The 22114-nt window shown below is 44.8% G+C and overlaps 1 protein-coding gene across 2 annotated transcripts in view; it reads left to right on the top strand.

Annotated features, from left to right (window-relative positions):
• Positions 1 to 21912, top strand: part of ECPAS (Ecm29 proteasome adaptor and scaffold) — a 47523-nt gene extending 25611 nt beyond the window's left edge. For both annotated transcript variants that reach the window (XM_035890770.1, XM_035890771.1), the window contains 19 exons: positions 638 to 717; positions 1440 to 1545; positions 2823 to 2870; positions 3878 to 3999; positions 5064 to 5214; positions 6131 to 6196; positions 9579 to 9668; positions 10159 to 10225; positions 10966 to 11057; positions 11168 to 11234; positions 11471 to 11662; positions 13759 to 13967; positions 14448 to 14491; positions 15047 to 15239; positions 15851 to 15995; positions 16594 to 16699; positions 16844 to 16932; positions 18136 to 18207; positions 19053 to 21912. In XM_035890770.1, coding sequence (XP_035746663.1) covers positions 638 to 717; positions 1440 to 1545; positions 2823 to 2870; positions 3878 to 3999; positions 5064 to 5214; positions 6131 to 6196; positions 9579 to 9668; positions 10159 to 10225; positions 10966 to 11057; positions 11168 to 11234; positions 11471 to 11662; positions 13759 to 13967; positions 14448 to 14491; positions 15047 to 15239; positions 15851 to 15995; positions 16594 to 16699; positions 16844 to 16932; positions 18136 to 18207; positions 19053 to 19192 — 2079 coding nt within the window. In that variant the 3' untranslated portion in view covers positions 19193 to 21912. The remainder of the gene's footprint in view (positions 1 to 637; positions 718 to 1439; positions 1546 to 2822; positions 2871 to 3877; positions 4000 to 5063; positions 5215 to 6130; positions 6197 to 9578; positions 9669 to 10158; positions 10226 to 10965; positions 11058 to 11167; positions 11235 to 11470; positions 11663 to 13758; positions 13968 to 14447; positions 14492 to 15046; positions 15240 to 15850; positions 15996 to 16593; positions 16700 to 16843; positions 16933 to 18135; positions 18208 to 19052) is intronic.
• Positions 21913 to 22114: the final 202 nt, after the last annotated feature.

A 22114-nucleotide genomic window follows, 5' to 3' on the forward strand; every position in this document is an offset into this window, starting at 1 on the left:
TTTACTTAAAGGGGTCTTTCCACACTCCAATATTGATTTGATATTGCTTATGAGAAGCTCTTCAGGAATCCTTATGGCCTAAGATGCCCTTCCTAGAGCAAGAGCATCTAAATATGGTTCCTCAGTTTTTAAGTGGGAGGAAGCCCATGGGAAGAGGCTGTTCCATCAGTTTGAGGATAACTCCTCCCAAACAAGTTTCAGGAATAAGTGATTTTCATGAGCTGCCCTTGCTCTGGGTCTGAAAGGCCTGGAACTGGGTGTGCAAGCCTTTTCTCCTGGCAAAGCTGATCTTAGTGTGAAGTCATTCGCTCTGATCCCTTACCAAAGCACAACTGCTTCTCATGTAAATACATGTTTGGTGCTGCATCTAAACAGTTCTGTTGATAAAGGACTGAGGAACTTTCCCCTTTTCTTGTTGTCCCTGTCACAGTGGTAAGCCCTGAAAGCAATGCAGAGGAAGGCATATCTAGAGCAAAGTCAGAGTTAAGTTTGCATGGGGTCAGCACTGGTAAGCATTAGTCCATCTGCTGTGGCTGAAAGCGGGTTGCATTGTCCAAAAGGACCCTTTTTTTCAGAGTATAGGACAAGGATGCATGGTCCATGCTTGTTTCATGATTTTTCCTTTTTTTAATAATAGGTTGATAAGTACATGAAGGAAATTCTTGAGGATTTGATCAGTAACCTAACCAGCAGTCTATGGAGGATCAGGGAATCCAGGTATTGCTAGGAAAAGTAACAGATTTTTCTTTGAACTCTCTTCTTTTCTCTTCTTCACCATAAACTTGTTAACCTGAAGAAGTTGAAGGGGGAAAGAGGACTCATACAATCTTGAAGCTATTTGCTTCATTGAGTCTGAAATTTTTTATTGCATGTAGCTTAAGCACAATACTGAACAACATTCTCTGAAGGAGGAGTTTTCTGGTCACAAAGTTCTTGCCTATCCCAGGACCTAAAATACTGCTTAATGTTAGAAAATGCTGGAAATCTGGACATAATTGGTAGCGGGATGCCAGTCAATATAGCATTTTTAATAAACTGCTTTTTGTTTATAATGGTTTGTAATGATGCTGTATTGAAAACTTCTGTTTTATTTTCAATTCCAGACTTCAGACCATTTTGTTTTGCTTTTATCCTATACTTCGAGGAAAGAAATCTGAAACAATTTTGTAACTGGCATGTTTGCAATAGCAATTTTCACCACAGCAGCTTTCCTCACTTGCTGTCACCTCTTTCAGATTTCACCTGACTGGCTGAACTTTTTTTTCTCTGCTAAAGGAGGTGTTCTTAGGACAGAGTATATTTAGGGTTTGGGGAAAATGAGGAATATGAAACAGTTCTAATTTTTTTTAGCCATTTACTTGTATTTGTAAACATAACTGTATATACACCTATCTCAAATAAGTACACCCTGTGAAGGAAATAAAATTTCTTGTTCGCAGCTGTCTGGCATTGAATGACTTACTAAGAGGAAGACCTTTGGATGACATCATAGATAAGCTTCCAGAGATCTGGGAAATTCTATTCAGAGTGCAAGATGACATTAAGGTAATAGCACTGATAACTGAACAGGAATCTTCAACAGAAAGTACAGTGATCAGACTCTGAGGTGTTTGAAGAGAGAGCCTCTGAGAAGTCAAGCTGAAGCCAATGGGAGTTTTGGGTATTAAGCAGACTAGAAATTCAGGCCCCTTGCAGCTACAATTTCCATGCTTTGTGTATTTTTCTCTTTAAGTGTTGGTTTTCATTCCTACTGTGCTTATGCTTGATGATTCAGCATTTTCCTGGATATAAAAGAATTCCTAAGTATTTGCTTAACTCTTGAGTATAGAAACATTTATCTTGGGCTGCTTGTGTGCTTAAATGACTTGCTTATATGGAGTCTGAGTTCTAGGGTTCTTCCAGGTTTGAGCTGTGTTCTCTCTGCATTCAGACTTCTCTGCAAAGCCTTAAGCAAGGCTGAGCTGTTTTCCAAAGTGTGCTGTGTATGAGGAAGTTGCTTGCATGCTTTTAGTTTCAGTGTGTTCAGAAATGTTCCTGGGCAGTGAAACTGACTGAGCAGTTTTGCCTCAGTGCTAATGAGCTGTATTAGTCTCCAAAATAGAGCAACTGCCTGCAAACTGTCTTTTGGCAAGGATCTAATTCCTGAATTTTACGTGAAAAGGGTTTGGGAATGTCTATTCATGGCAGGCCATATTTTTTCTGGGAATGTCCTAAGACATTACCAGTCCAGCTGATTGTGTTCTAGTAGCCAGGAATATTGCTAGATACTGCTTAATTAATCAATACAAGTAAAGTTAAAGGGTCTGATTGTTGGTGGTGTCACATGCCAGTAGAGCTGCAGTAATTTTACTGTTTGCTTTTAGTCCATCTTTCTGTAGCCCTAGATGTTGAGTAAAGCATCATTAAGCAACAGGCATTATATTGAGGAGGGGGTAAATATACCCAAAGCTCTATCTACTTCTTTTTGCAGTAGAAGGTTCCATTGTTTTTTTAGGGTTTGGGTTGGGATTTTATCATTTGTTCGGCATTTTTTTGTTTTGTGGGGTTTTTTGTTTTGAAAAGGACAACCAATAAAATAATATCAGAGACAAATGTGAACAGAAGCGCAGAGAACCTGGCACTGTCAGGCAGGATTGTTAACATGATTGTCATTGAGTAGACCAGATACTCAGATGGACCAAAGCCAAAATTCCTTCAAAAGTTGCTATATTAGATATTAGCCATGAATAGCTGTTAGCCTTGTCAGTACTAATGTTATATTTAACATGAATAGTTCTATAGATTTTAAATTAGTAACAATGGATTGTTGACTTCTTTTTCAGGAGACTGTGCGAAAGGCAGCAGAATTAGCCCTAAAAACTTTAAGCAAGGTAAAACTAATTTTGTCATTTGCATATGGAGATGTGTATGGTTCTGATGTCAGGTAAACACTCGCTGTCATACCTGCAGGGCTGACCTGTTTACCATATAGACCGTTGTCTTGAAAAGATCTCTAGTATAAGGTGCAGCTGTGGTAGACAGAACAGCGCCCTAGAAAGCAATCACAATAAGCTTGACTACATACTCTTCTGTACTTTTGTTGATGCTGGTGAAGTTCTACTGCTTGAGGATAATGCAATGTTAAGTTCTGTACAACCAAAGGAGGGGTATAATGAACTGATTTTTTTCCTCTGATGCCCTTTTTTCTCCCACTTGGGAGTGGGATTTAAGGAAACTTCCTGTAACTTCAACAGTTGACCAAGCCCAACTGATCTAGTTGACCAAGCCCAGTGGAACCTCGCTGGTGTGAAACAAAGTAATCCAGTCTGGAATTCACTCTCTGGTGCTGTCACTGACACAATAATTTTTGGGTGTAATACACAAATCACTTAATATTTTGCCTAGTATTCCTCTAGAAAAATCACATCAGTGGAAATGAAAATGGATCTTAGGAGCTGGGTTTGAGATCATCACCTTTACAATATGTGTGGCATAACATTTCAGTGGCACAAGTGGTGATCTGGTCCCAAAACGTTGTTGCAGTTGCAGAATCTGTTCTGATCTGGGTATGGTTGAATCCATGTGGCTGAGATAGGCTGTCTCTCAGCCGAGAGGTCATTTGGTCCATCTCTTGATCCAGATGCAGATCAAGGCCTGCTAGGCTCTGAATTTGCCTTTTCTGGAAGCTGACAGTAGATGAAACTCCTTTTAGGGATGCAGCTTAGGGCTTAAGTACCTTCTGGAGAGGATAACAGAAGTGTAAAGTAGCCTGGGTTTGGCTGTGAGCAGTTGCTCTAGTTGCTGCTGGCTTCCTCTGTCTGACAGAGAAGGTGCTTTAATGTAATCTGAGCAGGAGGTTTGTACATGCTTGCAATGCTGACTCTCGCCTGTCCCCCAGGTCTGTGTGAAAATGTGTGATCCCTCTAAAGGAGCAGCTGGTCAGAAGACGATAGCTGTATTGCTCCCTTGCCTCCTAGACAAAGGAATAGTAAGCACAGTTGCAGAAGTTCGATCTCTCAGGTTAGTTTTGCATCATTTAAGTTCTCTGGGGGTCATGATTTGTCCCAAAGAGACCCAGCTTATCCACCGGAGTTGCAGGATGGTTTTTTTTGTTTGAATTGACAAGTTTCTCCCCAACACAGCCTTAGGAGTATCTGGCAAATGCCCAGATTCAGTTCCCAGCAGGAGGTTCTCTTCTCCCTGTGCAACTGGCAAACTGATCTGCAAGCAGTTTGCTGTGCTTGAGGCTGTCCTTCAGGACTGGCATGTCTCTTCTGCTTGTAAACAAAAAATACCATGGTAGTTCTTGAAAGAGCCAGGTCTTATTTCATGACTGGTCATGAGTAATGACAGTTCATGTCCCAGAAGTGACTGCATTTGGTCACACTGTTCAAATATATTTTATGTCATGTAACGGTTCGATATCCCTTGATGTGTAGGGACTTCATATGGTTGTCACTTTGTAACCTTGTTTATTCCTTCATTTGCTTGAAGGACAGAAAAGCTGGAAGATTTGTATGTGGAGTGCAGCTGGTCTTTGCAAAAATAATTTTCTTTTATTGAACATGATTATCCAGGAAGGCTAGAAAGCTCCTAACAAATTATACTGAATATTTTCATCCCTTTTGAAGATATGAAAACCCTTTGTCCAAATGCAGTGTGAGAGATGTGATCAATCTGAAACTGACAAGATCTGAACAGATCATTGTAATCTGTATTTTTCTTTAGCAGAGACAATGGATGTCTCTGGGGTGACTTTGCCCAGAGCTTCTTTAAAACATGAAGATGTGTTATTTCTTACTACATCTGTCTGTAGTACTGCCTCTCTGCCCATTCCTTTTGTGGTATTCTGGCCAAAGTAAGCAATCTCTGTGCAAAGCATAGCATCTGTTGAAAGCTCAGGGCTAGGGTGTGATTTTGCTTAAGCAGAAAAATACACAGGTTTTTATTTGCAGGTAGATTTATATTGGTGTATCTGAGATTTTGATTGGCCTTTTTATTGGTACTGGATTAGAGTAGATGGGAGAGTAGACCAGCTAAGTTTGTGTGTTTCTCTGTTGACCTTCTCTTTGATCGTTTTCCAGCATTAACACTCTTGTGAAGATCAGTAAAAGTGCTGGGTCCATGCTGAAACCTCACGCACCAAAACTTATTCCAGCCCTGCTAGAATCCTTGAGTGTGCTGGAGCCACAAGTCCTCAATTATTTGAGTCTTTGTGCAACAGAGCAGGAGAAAGTAAGTGCAATTATAATGGGAAATTATGAAATTAACAGGAATAACAGAGATTTAAGCTTCATTCACTGAATGGGAAAATAGCAGATTTGGTTGAGAGGTGTTCAAAGATGCAACGAGAAATAGCTAATAAGTTAATAAAAAAGTTTGGTCATCAGAATATGGCTGGACAAGTGTGGGGGTCTTTTTGAAGGGTTGGGATTTTTTTTATTCACTAGACCACCACATATTTCAGAAAGTGAAGAACAGTCTTAGTAAGAACTGTTGTTAAATGTCACTTCTGCTCCATGTATGGCTGTGGTACAGATGAAGACAATGTCTGTAATAATTATCTGGAATGCACGTGTACTGTCAAACCTTGATGCTGTTTTTCCCAGGGGATTAACTGCAGGACTTCTTGTAAATTAGAAAACATGCCATAGCCCGATGGGCTGGAAGTGGATGTTGTCAGTACTGTGGCCTTTAATCTGTCTCAAAAAAACACATTAATCAGTAGCAGTCTTCTGGGGAAGTGACTGAAAATCACTGTTCAGAAGCAAATTTAGCTAATTTCATTGTGGGGAGGGAAAGGGGTCAAACTCTGCCCTTTGCAAATGAGAAAGGAGTGAACAATAGGTCAGAGTGGGATTTTTTTCTCGTTTTTCCCCTTTTTTTCTTTGTTTCTTTTTTTTGCCTTTTTTCTTTTTTTTTTTATGTCAGGATTGCATGGTTTACCTCCTGTACTCCAGCTAGAACATTCATGTGCCTCTGAAAGGGAGACATTCATAGTCTGTAGGCATAATTACTTTCTATCTGTATGCATCTGAAATGGTTTCTTGTTTGAGTTTGTGAGTTGTAGCTGATGTTGCCCTTTCCACTGTTCTCACATTGAGTTTACACTTGGGGGTTTGTGTTTTGGTTTTTTTTTTTTTTTTTTTAGACTGCGATGGATAGTGCCAGGCTTAGTGCTGTCAAGTCATCTCCCATGATGGAAACCATTAACATGGTAAGTACACGATTCAGAAGGGTTCCAGCATAAGGTATGTTGTAAGGGAAGAACAGGAATCGAAGTGGGAGCTTTACAGAATACCTCTTCGGGGTTCATTGTATTACCACATCTCCGTATGGATATCTGTCCACCTTATTTTTCATGTACTGACTTCTCTCATCCTGTCACCACAGCCTGCTCCTCAGAGCAGTTTTAAGTAATCTTGGCTCCATTTGGAGTCGGACAGATTGTTCCTCCACCTGAAGACCTCCCTGCTTTGATGAAGAAGGCATCTTTCAAGTGCTTTTCTTGGGTTCAGCTGGTTCTAGGTTGTGCTAGCAGCCATTTCTCTTCATCTCTAGCCCACAATTCCACCATCAGCTTAGAATCATAGAATCATAGAATCGCTTTGGTTGGAAAAGACCTTTAAGATCATCAAGTCCAACCTTTAACCTAACCCGGACATCCCACCACTAAACCATGTCCCTAAGCACCTCATCTATCCTCCTTTTAAATACCTCCAGGGGTGGGGACTCGACCACCTCCCTGGGCAGCCCATTCCAAGCTTCCAACCTGGGCCTCCAGTTGTGATAGTCATTTTCTTAAGGCACAAATGCTGTCCAACCCTTGCCTCATGGTGCACTAGGTGTCCCTACCTGGGCCTTGCCAGTGCTTTGATGGTTGAGGTGTTTGGAGAAAATGCTGGTATTGCTGAAAGCACTGTCAGCAGCTGGTGTTTGGAACCATAGTTTCGTGCTGCTGGAGGAGTTGCTGGTGTCCAGACACTGTGCTATAGGGTCTGCATTCTGTAAGAGCCTGTCCCTTCCCAAAGAAAAGACCCCTCTTTTCATGCTCAGTCACTGCACATAGCCAGGGGCATGCGAGCAGGCAGGGTGTGCGAGTGCTGAGCAAGTTTTAGGAGAAGCATAGCCCCTAGAGCTATTTGCTTCCTGCGCTTATGGAAAAGTAACAACAGCAAGTCCTCCGGTACATAACAGCGTGCAGAGCTGCGCTTTGGTGTCAGGTGGAGCGCTCTCTATAAATAGTGTGTAAAGCGGCTGGGGATGAAAGGCTCGGTGTAAAAGTGCACTCGCTGCCACCTCTCAGGCTGCAGCAGTTGCTGCTGTCCCTCCTCCAGGCCATGCCTCTCCCCTGCCAGCCCTGGGGGCACAGTTGTGCCCTGAGCAGTGCATGGGCTGCTCCCCCCCCCCTCCTAGAGAGTATGGCTTCCCTGGAGAAGTGTGAAGATGTCCTGGTTTATGAGCAAATTCTCTCTATTCCTCTGTATTCTGGGGCTGGCTGGGAGATATCCTTGGATGGGATATAACGAATTATTCCCTTTACCATACCGGTGCAGGAGGGGGAATTGACAGCAGATCTGGCTTCTGGAGCTCAGAGAGGGTTACCTTCAGTTGGTACACGATCCTTGAATTTGCTAGAGGATAGAACTACCCTCTGCAGGCAGTGTGCTACACAGAGTGCTGGAAACATGAGGCTTTCTGCTTTGCCCAGTGGCATTTTAGGCATAGGGTATTAGAAATTATACCAGTAACATCCCTCTCTACCTTTATGTAATTTATTCCACTTGTTTGTCTTGACCTGTTTAAAAACTGTCTCAACAAGTTTCATTTCGTTGCCTAGTTTGGATATGTTACTACTTCAGGGTTTCAGACAGTTGGGGAAATGTTGGGTTTTGTCCTAAGATATGCACATCTTTGCATCCCTTTCCCTCCCCAAAAGGAGTTCTTGCTAGTGTGTTACTTTCAGCTTTTTGAACAGTTGGAGTGCAGGAGTACATCAGTTCCAGCAAATGGTAATTTTAGCAGGGTCAGCTCAGCATAGAAGTAGGACCTGTCACCTCACCTCTGTGCCTGGGAAGAGCATGGAACAGATCCTCCTAGAAGCTATGCTAAAGCACATGGAAGCCAGGGAGGTAATTCAAGATAGCCAGCATGGCTTCACCAAGGGCAAGTCCTGCCTGACAAACCCAGTGGCTTTCTATGATGGAGTGACAGCATCAGTGGACAAGGGAAAACCAATGGACATCATCTATCTGGACTTCTGCAAAGCCTTTGACACGGTCCCCCACAACATCCTTCTCTCTAAATTGGAGAGCTATGGATTTGATGGGTGGACTGTTCGGTGGATAAGGAACTGGCTGGATGGTCGCATCCAGAGGGTAGTGGTCAATGGCTCGATGTCCGGATGGATACCGGTGACGAGTGGTGTCCCTCAGGGGTCCATACTGGGACCGGTGCTGTTTAATGTTTTCATCAATGACTTAGACAGCGAGATCGAGTGCACCCTCAGCAAGTTTGCGGATGACACCAAGCTGAGTGGTGCGGTTGACGCACCAGAAGGATGGGATGTCATCCAGAGAGACCTGGACAGGCTGGAGAGGTGGGCCTGTGTGAACCTCATGAGGTTCAACAAGGCCAAGTGCAAGGTCCTGCACCTGGGTTAGGGCAACCCCCGGTATCAATACAGGCTGGGGGAAGAAAGGATCAAGAGCAGCCCTGCCGAGAGGGACTTGGGGTGCTGGTGGATGAAAAGCTGGACATGAGCCGGCAATGTGCGCTGGCAGCCCAGAAGGCCAACCGTACTCTGGGCTGCATCGGGAGAAGGATAGCCAGCAGGTCGAGGGAGGGGATTCTGCCACTCTACTCTGCTCTGGTGAGACCTCACCTGGAGTACTGCGTCCAGCTCTGGAGCCCTCAGCACAAGAAGGACATGGAACAGTTGGAGGGGGTCTAGAGGAGGGCTGCAAAAATGATCTGAGGGCTGGAGCACCTCTCCTATGAGGAAAGGCTGAGAGAGTTGGGCTTGTTCAGCCTGGAGAAGAGAAGGCTGCGGGGAGACCTGATTATGGCCTTTCAGTACCTAAAGGGGGCCTATAGGAAGATGGGGAAAATCCTTTTAGTAGGGCCAGCTGTGACAGGACAAGGGGTAATGGTTTTAAACTAAACCAGGGTAGGTTTAGACTAGCTAAAAGGAAGAAATTCTGTACAATGAGGGTGGTGAAACACTGGAACAGGTTGCCCAGAGAGGTAGTGGAGGCCCCATCCCTGGAAGTATTCAAGGCCAGGTTGGACAGGGCTCTGAGCAACCTGATCTGGTTAGCGGTGTCCCTGCTCATTGCAGGGGGGTTGGACTAGATGACCTCTAGGGGTCCCTTCCAACCCAAAACATTCTATGATTCTATGACAAGAGAATCTATGTGTGGTGGAAGCCACTTTGTGGTGCAGTTTTCCCAGCATGCAGCAAACTCTCATGATACAGCTGAAGACCAGCCTGCAGAACTGAGGCAGGCCTCAGCTGGAAGCAGACCATCTTAAGCCTGCCACCATTGCCTTTCTGTTTTCTTTTTTTTTTTTTCACCCTGTCCCTTGTCTTTTTCCAGAGCTTGCAGTATTTGGATGTGTCTGTCCTGGGTGAGCTGGTTCCTCGGCTGTGTGAACTGATCAAAAGTGGAGTAGGCCTTGGCACAAAGGTATGTCTGTGATTTTAATAGTTCATTTGGCAATGGAGAAGGGAACACAGTGTAGGGTCAATGTAAATACTGTCTCTTTTAAAGTGACAGCTTGGGCTCATTCATACTGGAGTAATTTTACCTCTCGAGTCTCAGTCCACCTACATCACTTGTGATTTTCTGAATGTGTGCTGTCTTAACCTCCCCTGGGCTACATGGCTGTTGTGCTCTGTGACACCTGAGTGCAGAAGGTTGTCCTTGATAGCTGTAAATCTTCCAGGACCATCCACTACCCCAAGTACGGGTTCTGGTAACTTTTTCACTTACTAATTCAATTCTTGTCATTCATTACAAAATGTTTTTCTGCTTCTATCCTTGGCTCATGGCTTATCAGAGCAGAGGCTCGGTGGGCCTGGATCATGTCATACAAGTGCATATAGCACCACAGCAAGTATTAACAGTAATAACCAGGGGTTTTATCTTACCTTTGTTTTCCCTTGCAATCTTCCAGGGAGGCTGTGCCAGTGTAATTGTGTCGTTAACCACACAGTGTCCTCAGGACTTAACACCTTATTCAGGTAAGGTTTGTTTCTGGTGTTGGGTTTTAAAGGTGCTTTTTGTTGCTGTTCTGTAGGTAGCATTTTCTTCCTCTTGCCCTTGATTTTGTCACAAGAATGATCTTCACGGATGTATTTTCCTCAGAGAGCTGTTTGAAGTTGCCTTGTGCGTATGAGACTGGCATGCTGGGGGTAGGTCCTGGGGATGTTAAATACCTCACCAAGTTGGAAGAGGCAGAGGAGGGAGCTGAGGGAATTTGCTAGTGCCCAGGAGGAACAGGCAGAAATACCTCTGGGCTTTCTTGGAGCAGACTAACAGTGTCTGTGTTAGTGCAGCGCTGTCAATAAGCATTTGTTCCTTCAACTTGGGATATGGGAGGACCATAAACAGGGACTTTGCTTCCTTCGATCTTAGTCTTCTCTTTACAATTTATTGTGATTTGATAGTAGAAAGGAGGTCACCTTTCTGTAGCAAAATAGAAATAAAGCTGAAAGCCTGATCAGCTAGGGTGCTCGCATACAGCAATGTTACCAGCCAAGGTGTGCAGGCAGAGGCTGACAGAACACTAGCTTCTGCTGAGCCTTGCAGTGTTACGCCGTGTGCTCGTTTAACCACAAGGACCAGACAGACCCATAACCCAGCAAACATGCCACAATGAAAATGCATAAATTCAGACAATGTAAAGAAATGCAGGCTATTGTAATTCTTGCCACAGCAATAAAAACATGATACTTCTGAAAAGCAAAGTCTCTTCCAACAGGCAAACTTATGAGTGCTTTACTTAGCGGCCTGACTGATCGCAACAGCGTGGTACAGAAGTCTTTCGCCTTTGCTATGGGCCATCTAGTCCGGGTGAGTTGGGGTTTGAGATGGTTTTAGGCTTTATTTTGCTTTTTTATTGTTGGTTGGTTGGGGGTGGTTTTTTAAGTGTTTGAGTGATTTGAGTCTCTTCCCTGTTACAGACTTCCCGGGACAGTAGCACTGAGAAGCTGCTGCACAAACTCAGCAGTTGGTACATGGAGAAGGAAGGTACGTCGCTTTTGGGGTGTTCAGTTACAGTATACAGTGCAGAAAAAAGTTCCTGGTGGTAACAAAATGTGGTAAGGAAACAATTCTGTATTGTGATGCTTGATTTCACTGGCTGAATAATTCCCATACATCATTATACAATACTGTGCATTCCTCTGCTTCCCAAGAGGCAGACCAAGCTGTCAAAGGAAAATCCTACTTCCCACTCATAACGTGTGATTGTTTTGCTCTTTCAGAGCCAGTTTACAGAACAGGCTGTGCTTTAACTGTGCATGCTATGGGACGCTACAGTCCAGATGTAGTGAAGAACCATGCCAAACATGTGCTGCCTTTGGCTTTTCTTGGCATGCACGAGGTTCCCGATGAAGAGAAAGGAGAGAAAGAGAATTCTACTCTGTGGACTGAAGTTTGGCAGGAAAATGTACCTGGTAAGTTGCAGTAAGAGTGGTAAAAGCTTTCTGGGAAATATGGGGCAAGAAATCTCATGCTTTCTGGAAATCCATTTTGGAAATACGGTGTTCTCACGGTAAGAAATTCGGGAAGCTTGTTTCCATTTGTCCTGTATGAGTTTCGGCAGGTTAACTTCTCTGTGGCTATTTAAAATAATTAACAGAGGTGTTGATTGCTGAGGATACACAGACACAATCAGAAGTACTGTAAGATTGTGAGGCCCTGAACGCCACTGTAATATGGCCCTGATCGTGGTGCAGATAGCTGGACATCTTTGGAAATTTTGATGCCAGCCTATAAGGGCTGCTGCACACTCTGAAGTTACAGGGGACTTTGACTTGTGTCTTGGGTTGGAAATCTCTCTGGTGAGGCCAGTGGTTTTAACTTCTATGAATGAATCTGTGCTATAGAAGGGCTGTTTTGCCATGCTTTCTGTCTGTAGAAGATCTGGATGCATGGTGAAATGGTTTTGCTGGCTCTTTCTCTGACCTGATTTTGGATTTGATCCCCTTGTCACCAGACTACTTTTCTGGATTTTGGGAAGGGAGATGCAAGAAGGTTTTCCAGTGACCTGAGGACTGAGATGAGCTCTTTGTCTAGATAAAATGCTTGCACGAATGAATGACTTTACACAGTTTGTTTTAGTAGCAGTTTACAATTTACTTATGGTAAATTGCAGGATTTGATCGTGATATTTTAAGAGCAGTCAATCATCAGTTGATTAACAAAGTGATTAGACAAAACTAATCAAAACAGCGACTTAGTTAAAGATGCAGAGATGGCAAGGTTCACTCTACTACTACATGGAAGAAGTACACAAAGGGAAATGAAGTTACACTTGAGTTAGAATGGTTCACAGAGAGATCGTGGATGCAAGGGATAAGGAGGACCCTCCCATTGAGTCACGAGGTTCAGAATAGACCCCCTGGCTTTCTAAACTCCTTCTCAGAGAGGCGTCCAGGTGTAGCTAGGGCCTATCTTGGTCTCAGACTTGGTCAACGGTTTATGTCTAAGGATAACATACATATCCCTCTAGTAGCAGTAAAAGACTCACTTTGTAATTAAATCATACCTCTACAGACCTCTTAAATCGATTCACGCATACATACAGAGACATGATTTATATATATATATATAAAAAAAAAAAAAAGAAGTATAGCTGTTAAAAATTCCCCTCAAGTTCTGTGAAATACTCCCAACAGATGTATGTCTTGGCATTTCTCAACGGGGGACGGTTAAGCCTCAGGGAGTGAAAGGTTTCAGCCCAGGCTCCACCATCAGTCTTTGGTGATGGACCTCTGATTTTAGCAAACTTTCAGAGTTTGCGAGCTCTGAGAGACATCCCACTCAGAGGGAGATACTGGTTGCAGCCTGCTGTAATCTCATTCTGGGTATAACAACGAATCTCCCTGGCCCGGACCTTCCTGGATCGGAACATGGTCACAGCCCGCTGTGGTCCAGGAGAGCTCAAAGGGCCTCACTTAGGAGCACTCTTTTATGGGATTCTAAGATGATTGGCTTTAGCCATCAGTAAATTTCCATCTGGGCCACAATCTGGGTCGGTAATGACTGAAATTCCAGTAACAACAGTCCCATGTGCACTTGGGCTATGATTCAGATAGGGTATGTTCCGAGGCTGTCAGGGCATAACTGATTGTTCCCATTCTCGCTCCCTGCCTCAGCCACATAGGAGTTTCTGGTATGGACACTGCTCCTTAATTGTCCGACTCCTTGCACCGAGGCCAAGTGTTGGGATGGGAGTTCCTGAGATTGTAAAGCAGTCCAGCAGGAAAGAGCAGGGTGAGTGCGATGCACCACCATATTGTTAAAGATTTTCTTTCGAAGCATCTAGAAGACAGAACCCATCTTCAATCAGCCTTTCTTCACCCCTTTGCCTGACGTAGGCCTTGCTGATATGTTTCATGGGGAAAAAAAAAAAAGATAAAAGTGTAATTGGTTTTTTGGGTTGGTTTTGCGTTTTTTTTTTTTTCTTAAATAAGATCAGATTTTTGCTTGGTTTTGGTCTGTTTTTTGTGGTAGAGTTACAGTTTTCCTCTGTTTGACACACGTGCAGGTACTCAGGGTGGCATCCGACTGTATATGCAGGAGTTGATCACCATTACTCAGAAGGCTCTGCAGTCCCAGTCCTGGAAGATGAAAGCCCAGGGGGCAGCTGCCATGGCATCAATTGCCAAACAGACAGGCTCCCTCCTACCACCGCACCTGGGAATAGTGCTCTCCGCACTGCTGCAAGGCCTGCCAGGGAGAACCTGGACTGGGAAGGTAAAAAAGGAACCTGCATCTTGGGGATCACTGCAAGCACCAGTATCAGCCAGGAAATGCAACATTCTGTGCTGCAGAGCAGAACGTGTAGGAACTCTGGCTTAGGGAGTCTGCCTTTTGCCTTGCATTAAGCAGATAGAAAAATGACAGGGAAGATAAGCAGGTGGAGTTCAGATCATTCGGGAGTTGGGTTCCCACTTGGGCTGCTTCTGCTGCACTATATTCCAGCCTTGAGGGCTACTGGCTTGTGCTCAGAGGTGCTGCAAGGCCCCTTTCCAGCACTGATGGAAAGCCAAGTCCTCTGCAGCCCCTACAGCTGGAGTGGCAGGAGCCAGACATTGCTTCTCTGGGCTGGTGTCACAGGTGTATTTATTTCCCCAGTGCCTCCTGCAGCAGAGTACAAAGGTTTCCCCTGTGCGGCAGGACTGTGCCATTTGGCTGTGTAGCATTTCTCAGTGGTATCTGCTTTACTTGTTGCAGGAGGAGCTGTTAAAGGCCATTGCCAGCGTCGTCTCTGCATGCACGTAAGTGTCTTGAAAGAGATGGTACCCTCAGGATCTGGGATCTCAAAAAGGAGGTTGTTGCACTGTGGTGTTGCCTGTCTGGTGCTAAGGAGACTGTAGAAAATTGTGAAAACTATCCTGATGTCCCATCAGGACGTGAGGAGTCTCCCTCCACTCTGCTTTTCAGTGTGCAGGTTGCTGGTAAGAGCTGAGAGGGACAAGTGATGCTTCAGAGAGACTTGCAGAGGTGAATGGTTGATTTAGGGCAAGGAAGAGGATGTTGAGAGGCCAGAATTGCTAAGAAGAAAGAAGAGACTAAGGGAAAGGATGAACACCTCAAAAAGAGGTGGGGAAAAGAGAGGAGCAGGGGAAGTGCATTGGAAGCATATGAGGAAAGACAGGAAAGAAAAGCAGGGAGAGCAGCCAGGGTAGGAGTGAAGAAGAGCACCAGTGTAACTTCAGCTGGTAGACAACCCTGTGCCTGGACACAGGAATTGCTTCCTATCTGTGGGAAGGTCTGTGTTTGGGAAGGGATTAATGTGGGTCTGATAGTGTTTCTGTGTGCCTTGTCTTCAGTGCAGAGCTGCAGAAGTCAGTGCCTGGCCAGCCTGCCGTCAATGATATTGTCCAGGCTGTCCTGAAAGAATGTCGGAAAGAGAACCTGAAGTATAAGATGGTGGCCCTGCGTTGTGCGGCTGGGGTGCTGCAGGCAACAAAGGAAGACCGGTTCCAGGAGCTGGCAGATATCATCTTTCCCATGATAAAGAAGGTGACACTTCAGCTTCTTGAGTTTTCCCTCTTTCAAAACAAAACACCCAAGTGGTGACAGTCCAGGTGATGCTGTTACGTACACCCCAGGCTTCTGCCCAGAACACTGCTGATGCGAGGGGTACCCCACGTGCAGCCAGATCCTTGGTGGGGCTTATTACCAGACTGTGGGTGAGCGCTGGGGGGCTTATACCTGTGCTGCCCAAATTCTGAATTAGCCCAGCTATTCTCTAGCCATGGTCCTTCTTGTGGTGTCCACCACGGCCCCAATACAGCATTAAAAGTTAATTCCTGGCTGTTCCACAGGCAGCAAGAGACTCCTAGGAAGCTGCATAGAGTGCTTCCATTTAGTATCTGTAGTGCTTTGCAGCTCTGCAAGTGGGACTTGTGCCACAGGGAGATGTTTGGGTGCAAGGCCACAGAGCCTGCTGTGCAATTCTGCAGGCTGCTGCCGGTGGCCAGTGGGGGCCGTGCTCTGTCTGTGCGGAGGCACTGACTGGGCACGAGGGCCGGTGCGCACAGTCTGCAAGGGAAGACTGAATTGCACTGAAGTGTGTGGCTCGCCTGCCTCGTCCCTGTGTCCATCACACCTTCCCCCCATGGCCTCCGCAGAACTCTCTTGAGAGCATGGGCTCGGGCTTACCAAAACATGACGAGGAGGATGAGGACATGAGGGAGAAGGAAGTGCAGATGGAGTCCCTGATCTGTGCCTTCGAGACCCTGGGCAAAGCCTGGCCAAGGAACCCGGAGACACAGCGTAAGTCAGCTAGCAGTGTGCAGAGCGAACTTTCTCAGCTGTTTCCCCTTAAAATGAAAAGGGGGAGGAGGGAGGGACCTGGAGATCACGTGGGGAGTGGGGAGGCTTTTGAGGAGCTGCAGGATCTCACTGTGTGCAGCTTGCAAGATCTTCATCGAGAAAGCTGCTCCAGCAAGCCCATCCACGGGGAAATTCCTTCACTGTTGTCTTAAATTCATTTCACCAAACTGTTCTGGGTTTGTGGAGACAGGCAGGACGCCTGAGGTGGCTTGCCTAGTCAAAAGCAGCCTCATTCTGCTGCTCATGTTTATGTTTGTATCAAAGCTGGTACAAGGTGGAGGGATGGGGTATATCTGAAGAAAAACCCAGGTGGCTTTTATTAGCGTGCCAGAATGTGTAACACAGCTGTTTGTTGATGAGAATGTTGATGTGGTGAAGATTTTCAGGGTCACTTGTTACAGGATGTTGACTTGGTCATATGCAGTGACTAGCCTGGTATCACTTGGACAGGAGCACAAGGAACACCTGGGAGACAGGAGAAAGTGTTTCCTTCTGCCTTTCCCCGTGGTAACACAGTGACATCCTTATTTTTCTGTAGGTTTCTATCGCCAAGAGTTTTGCAAGTTAATGTGCGACCGTCTGAAACTCAGCACGTGGAAAGTGCAGCTTGGAGTGCTACAAGCCATGAATGCCTACTTTCAAGGGTAATTATCCTTCAGTGATAGTTCTTTTCTTTGTTGCTTCAAGCTGTTTAATGAAATTGAGGATGACGCTGGATTCTTGGAGAAGTCAAGCAGGCTTCTGTCCCAGTGGTGCAGGGTGCCTGACAGTGTTTTTGCATTTGACAGGCTAATGCTGTTTGATGAGGAGCACTCAGATCCTGTGGCTTTGACAGAAATACTGCTGGAAACCTGTTCATCTATCACCCATTCTTTAGGTAAATAGAGTTTTCCTGGTTTGTGGTTGACGATGAATTGCTTGTTAATACACTCCTCCTCTGGGGGCTGGCTGGCAGAGGGAGTGCAGAAGAAGCATAAGCTGTCAGAAGTAACATTTTGCCTGCCCTTGCCCTGCGCTGTGATAATTCTGGTGTTGTAGTAGCTGCTCAGGAGGGTACTGTGTAGGATGCTGTGCACAGAGCAGTCAGTCCCTCTGGTGCAAGAGAGCTTTGAAAGGGGAGGGAGAGGTAGGTGGTAGACTCTGTGCAACCGCTCAGGACTGCACATCAGAAACGTAGTCATCTTCTCCATACAGAAGATGGACCCCAGCTAATCAAGCTGTTACTGATTTAATGAAACACACGTTTTTCTGCTCCACAGTTCAGACTTCTTGGATACATGTGCATTGGAGAGACCCCAAATTTTCTCAGCCAGCCAGTGCATGAAGCTCCAAAGCTTTGAGGCAGTTTGTGCTCTTCCTGAGCAGAGTACCCGTGGGGATATACAGGCTACCTATGTAATGTTGAGTTACAGGGCTGTTTATCATTTTGGTAATGTTTTCACTCGCCCTGTGACTGTAACCGTGCCCCAAGTCTCCTCATACCTGCCTGTGGCTCTTGTTTCTGGTATGCCTAAAGGCGGCACCTACTTTAGAGCTGGCTACCAATCCAGAGACCCCTTTGGGGAAAGTCTCTTTTTAACTATCAGTCCTCCTGGAATGAGACTTCAACAAGATTTTAGCTCAGGAGACCAAATAACTTTTTGTGACAAGCTTGTGCTTGATGGCATAGGGTTTATGTACCCTTGCTTAAGGCTGCTTGTTAACATTTGAATGGTTTATAGCCATTACAATTCGCCAAAGGGACAGTCTGTTATGCACAGAAATTGCTGTGATCGCATTGCAGCTATGCCCGCGTTGTTTCCTGTCAACACCTGTAGGGAACAGCAGTGTTGTGGTAATAGCAGAGGTAACGCACCAGGTTTTGTCGACTTGTCAACCTCAAGTCGGTCACTTTCTGCCATTCTTAACTGCATGTCTTAACTGGGGCGCACTGCAGGCTGCCTGCACAAATGAGCTCAGTGAGCTGCACTAACAAAAGCCATCTGGAAACCACGGTGGGGACTGCTCTTTGTAAAGTTAGTGTGCTTTTGATTCTCATTGTGATTGTGGGGTTTGTTTCTTTGTTTTTTAAATCCCTTAGAAAACAAAAGCTACACATCCGTAAGAACAGAAGCTTTGTCTGTGATACAGCTGCTGCTCACCAAACTACAAGGTGAGACTTTTTGCTTGCCATCTGGGAGAGCCACTGTTCAGAAAAGGCGGCACCTGGCTGCCTGGCATGGAACCCTGGAGAGATGGCATTACCTGCTGCTTGCAGCACTGGGTGATTTCAGGGTGGTTGGGACTTGGGAGTTCTGTGCTTGGTGACTTGGGAAACCTGGAGAGGGACCGAAGTAACTGTGGATAAAGTCAAGGTCAAAAGTACTGTTGGATACTCCGTGGGTGAGGAAAACGTCCAGCAAGGAGCGTCTGAGGGAGAGCACAGACGGGACAGAATGTGTAGTCAGATTCTGTGTTATGCGCAAGCTCCAGAGAGGGGATTGCTCCTGGTTGTGTAGAAGAGTAATTTGCACCCTTTCAGTGCCGAGTTTAGTTCCTCACCATTAACTTAGGATTTAAGACTTGCAGAATTTGCTTCAGAGAACAAGTCTACTTAGGTCTCAAGGTCATAGGTGTCTGCAATTGTCCTGTAGCAAATGTTTCCTTTGGATTTGTTACACACTTCGTGTTTCCTTTATTCTAGCAAAAATCTTCTTACATTACATGAAGTAATTGTGAAGTGGGAAACATTTGGTTCTTCAGGCCCTTGTTTATGCATTTTACAGGCTTAGACAATCAAGCCTAATCTAAAAGGGCATGAGTCCCCATGCAGGAGGCAGCACATGCACCTGAGTTGAATTTACCTCCTCCTGGGAGAGCAGTACAGACTGCGAGCGAAATGCTGAAGCAGTTGGTCTTTCGGCCTCTCTGGGGATGGAGATGGCCTTTTGGGGGCGGGGGGGCTGGGTTGGCATTGTGGTATTCATGTCTAGTGTCTGTCTGTCTTTATCTACACAGAAGCTCAACAGTGGGAAAGCCTGACAGCAGAAAGCAGAGAGCACCTCATTCGTTCGTTGTCTACGATGGCATCAGATAGCAGACCTGAGCTACAAGAGAAGGCATTTATATTGAAGAAAACACTTGAAAATCTTGACTAAGGTGTAAAACACAAAGTGCCATGTAAAACAAAAACAAAAAAGTGCAGTGGTCTGAAAACCAAGTAGGAAAATGAAGATTACTCTGTAGCATGCATCATTCCTGGCCAAAATAAAAAAAATGCCTTAAATTCTTTTCCCCGTTAATGTTATTTTTACTCTTTTTAAGCTGATGGTTAGTGTTTTATCAGTAAATACCTCTAACAATCTGCCCTAGAATGTTTATGTGTGCAACAAAAAAAATGTTGAGGGCAAAATGCTTTTTTTTTTTCTTTAAATCGGCAAAAGAATGTTACTGAGATCCCCTTTGTCCTCAAAGGAATTGTTGAAAAACCACCAGCACAGGAAGTGAAAAGCGTATCTGATTTTCACTTATGTCGTGTCTGGAGATCTGTTGTTACCTGGTGTCTAAACAGTAAATCTTTGGGACTCTGCAGTAGAGCTAGTGTTTGTTATCTATAAAGAAGGAAGCACTTCCCCTGAGGAAGCCCGTGTTGAACTCCTGTGGCTTCCCAGGGGCAGGGTTTCATCTGCCACCCACCTCCGCTCCTCCTGCTTGCTCCTCCCTTGCAGCCTGTTGTCTGTGAGTTGTTTTGAAAGGCAGAGTACTGTTAACTTCACTCCTTCCTCCTCTGACCTCATCATGGACTGACCGAGACTATGCCTTCCCCAGCTAGCAACCTCGGCCTCCCAAACTTTAAATGAGAACTTTTTTCCTCAAAGGATGCACAAGAGAGCACTTTACTGAGCTGTGTGGGACAAAGTTGGGCCTAGCTGGCGCCCAGGTGGAACACTGCTCTTCTCAAAATTGTTTTGCATGGACACTCCTCAGCTGCAGGAAAAAAAAAAAAAAAAACCAACAACAAAAAAGGAAAACAATCTTTTCTAGGTATGTTTTTGAAGAGTGTTCAAAGTTTGCAATGACACGTTTTTTTTAATAGTGGTAATGTTTTATTCCCTTCCTGTTGGTAACCCTGTTCTTGCTTTGGAAACCTGTAATGATTTAGACTTGTCAATATTTGTAAGAAACTGAATCATCTGTCATTTCTCAGCAGCCCAAGTCATGCTGGTTTCTAGCAAATACTTTTTAATTTGCACTTAAGAAGAAAGATTATATCTGCATTAACGTGGAGTAAAATTGCTATATGATGATGTGGCCATGCTGCCTGTCTCCTTTTTTTGCCCTCCTCAGATAAGAGACAAACCTGACCACTATAGCAACAGACTTTTAATAGTGTGAAGTTAGCACTGCACCATAATCTGACCAGTACGTGTACAGCTTTTTGGGGATAAATGCTTTGCTGATGGTGAAATAAAATCATTAGTGTGGGCAATATCATGTCCATGGCTTTCAGCGTAGGAAGGCTTGTTTCTTTTCTTACAGTCTGCAGCTCCTTTCAGATTTGACCTGTGAGGGAGAGGATCGCTCAGATAACGCCACGGTTCCCCCATGCCCATTATTCAGAATCAGGTATGCAGTACCTTACTCGTCCCTCAGGTGCCATTTCCCATTCAGTGTTTTCTGGTACTGTAACGGTCTCGTTGTCTGACGCGCTCTCCGCGGGGAGGGAGGAATCACCTGGTAAGAAAGTGTCAGCGAGGAATGGGCAGAGCTGTCCCACTGTGGCTCTCGTGTAGCAGAAACCTCAGCGAGCACTATTGCATTGTACACTGGAACTGGTCAGTGGGCAACTCCTTGGTGCTGGGAGCTGGTGCTATAACGTTTTGATTTACACCTTGTTGCAGGGAGCTGCTCTTTGTTCACCTGTAGTTTGAACTATTGAGCACAGTGTACATTTTGAAGTTTTACTGGGCAGATCACTTTGCAGTATCTTTAAAAACTTGCTTACCCATGACATGTAGTGTCATGAGTGCTCCTTTTTTTTTTTTTTTTTTTTTGTATTAGATGAATATTACCAGTGATGCTTTGCTGTAGCAGTTCATTGTCTGACTTGGGTTTTTTTTTTCATATTGGTGAGTGACAGTAACAGAAAAGCAAGAGCCTCCACGTCTCTGGTAATTTGAATTTTCACTGTGGACTGGAGTATTCAGAGGCGATGCCTCATATGGTCAAATGACCGGAAGTAGAATAACTGTAATCATTGTCAATAGCAACCTGAATTTCTCTATTGGGGATTTACACTAGAGGGAAGAGCATATTTTCTAGGAACTCTACAAACAGTTGGATTAACAACTCTGGCCAGGAGTGTTGGGAAGGTTAGAGATGGTATAACACTTTCTGAATCACAAAGCAATATGTCTTTCTCGTGATTACAGAATGGATTCAGAGCTCCTCTCTAAAGCACGTGCCTATACACAAAACCTACCTGTACAAAAGTTAATTCAGTCAGAGGTTTGATTTCTATCCCCCTCGCATTTGTAAACTTGACAGGATTAAAAAAAAACACATAGATGTGGCCTTCCTAGAGTTTTTCCTCTAAAAGTGATTGCACTATGTAAAACACACTGTACTTTGCCCAGTGCGGGCATTTCTTGTGCTGCTGCAATGCTTTGTATACCTGAGTGCAGTGCGCAGACTCGACTCTAGCACTCACATTCTGACCTACAAGCTGTTGCTTAAATGGATGTATATTGAGAAAAGTTTTCTAATGTTGCAAGATCTCCATCAAATTCACTGCAATCTGTACTGTCGAAGTAGTTGAATGGTCTGACTGAAAGAAAACCCTCCTGCTTACCAAAAAGGTAAAATTAAATAAAAGCTGCATGACCTGTTCTTCGAAGTGACTTGGCGGTGTTTTGGTTTTTTTTTTTCCTCCCGATTTGAGTAATTCACATTATTCTTGCATTCCAAATCTTTGTGTTCTGCTCTGTGCTGAGAGGCCAGCCCTCGGGCCACTCGCCTGACACACACTTAGCGCTTGGTCCCAGGTGTCGGCACTAGGAAAGACAGCGTGCAGTCAGGAG

Source organism: Egretta garzetta, unplaced genomic scaffold (assembly GCF_000687185.1).
Source record: "Egretta garzetta isolate BGI_Z169 unplaced genomic scaffold, ASM68718v1 scaffold22, whole genome shotgun sequence".
NCBI classification, from domain to species: Eukaryota; Metazoa; Chordata; class Aves; order Pelecaniformes; family Ardeidae; genus Egretta; species Egretta garzetta.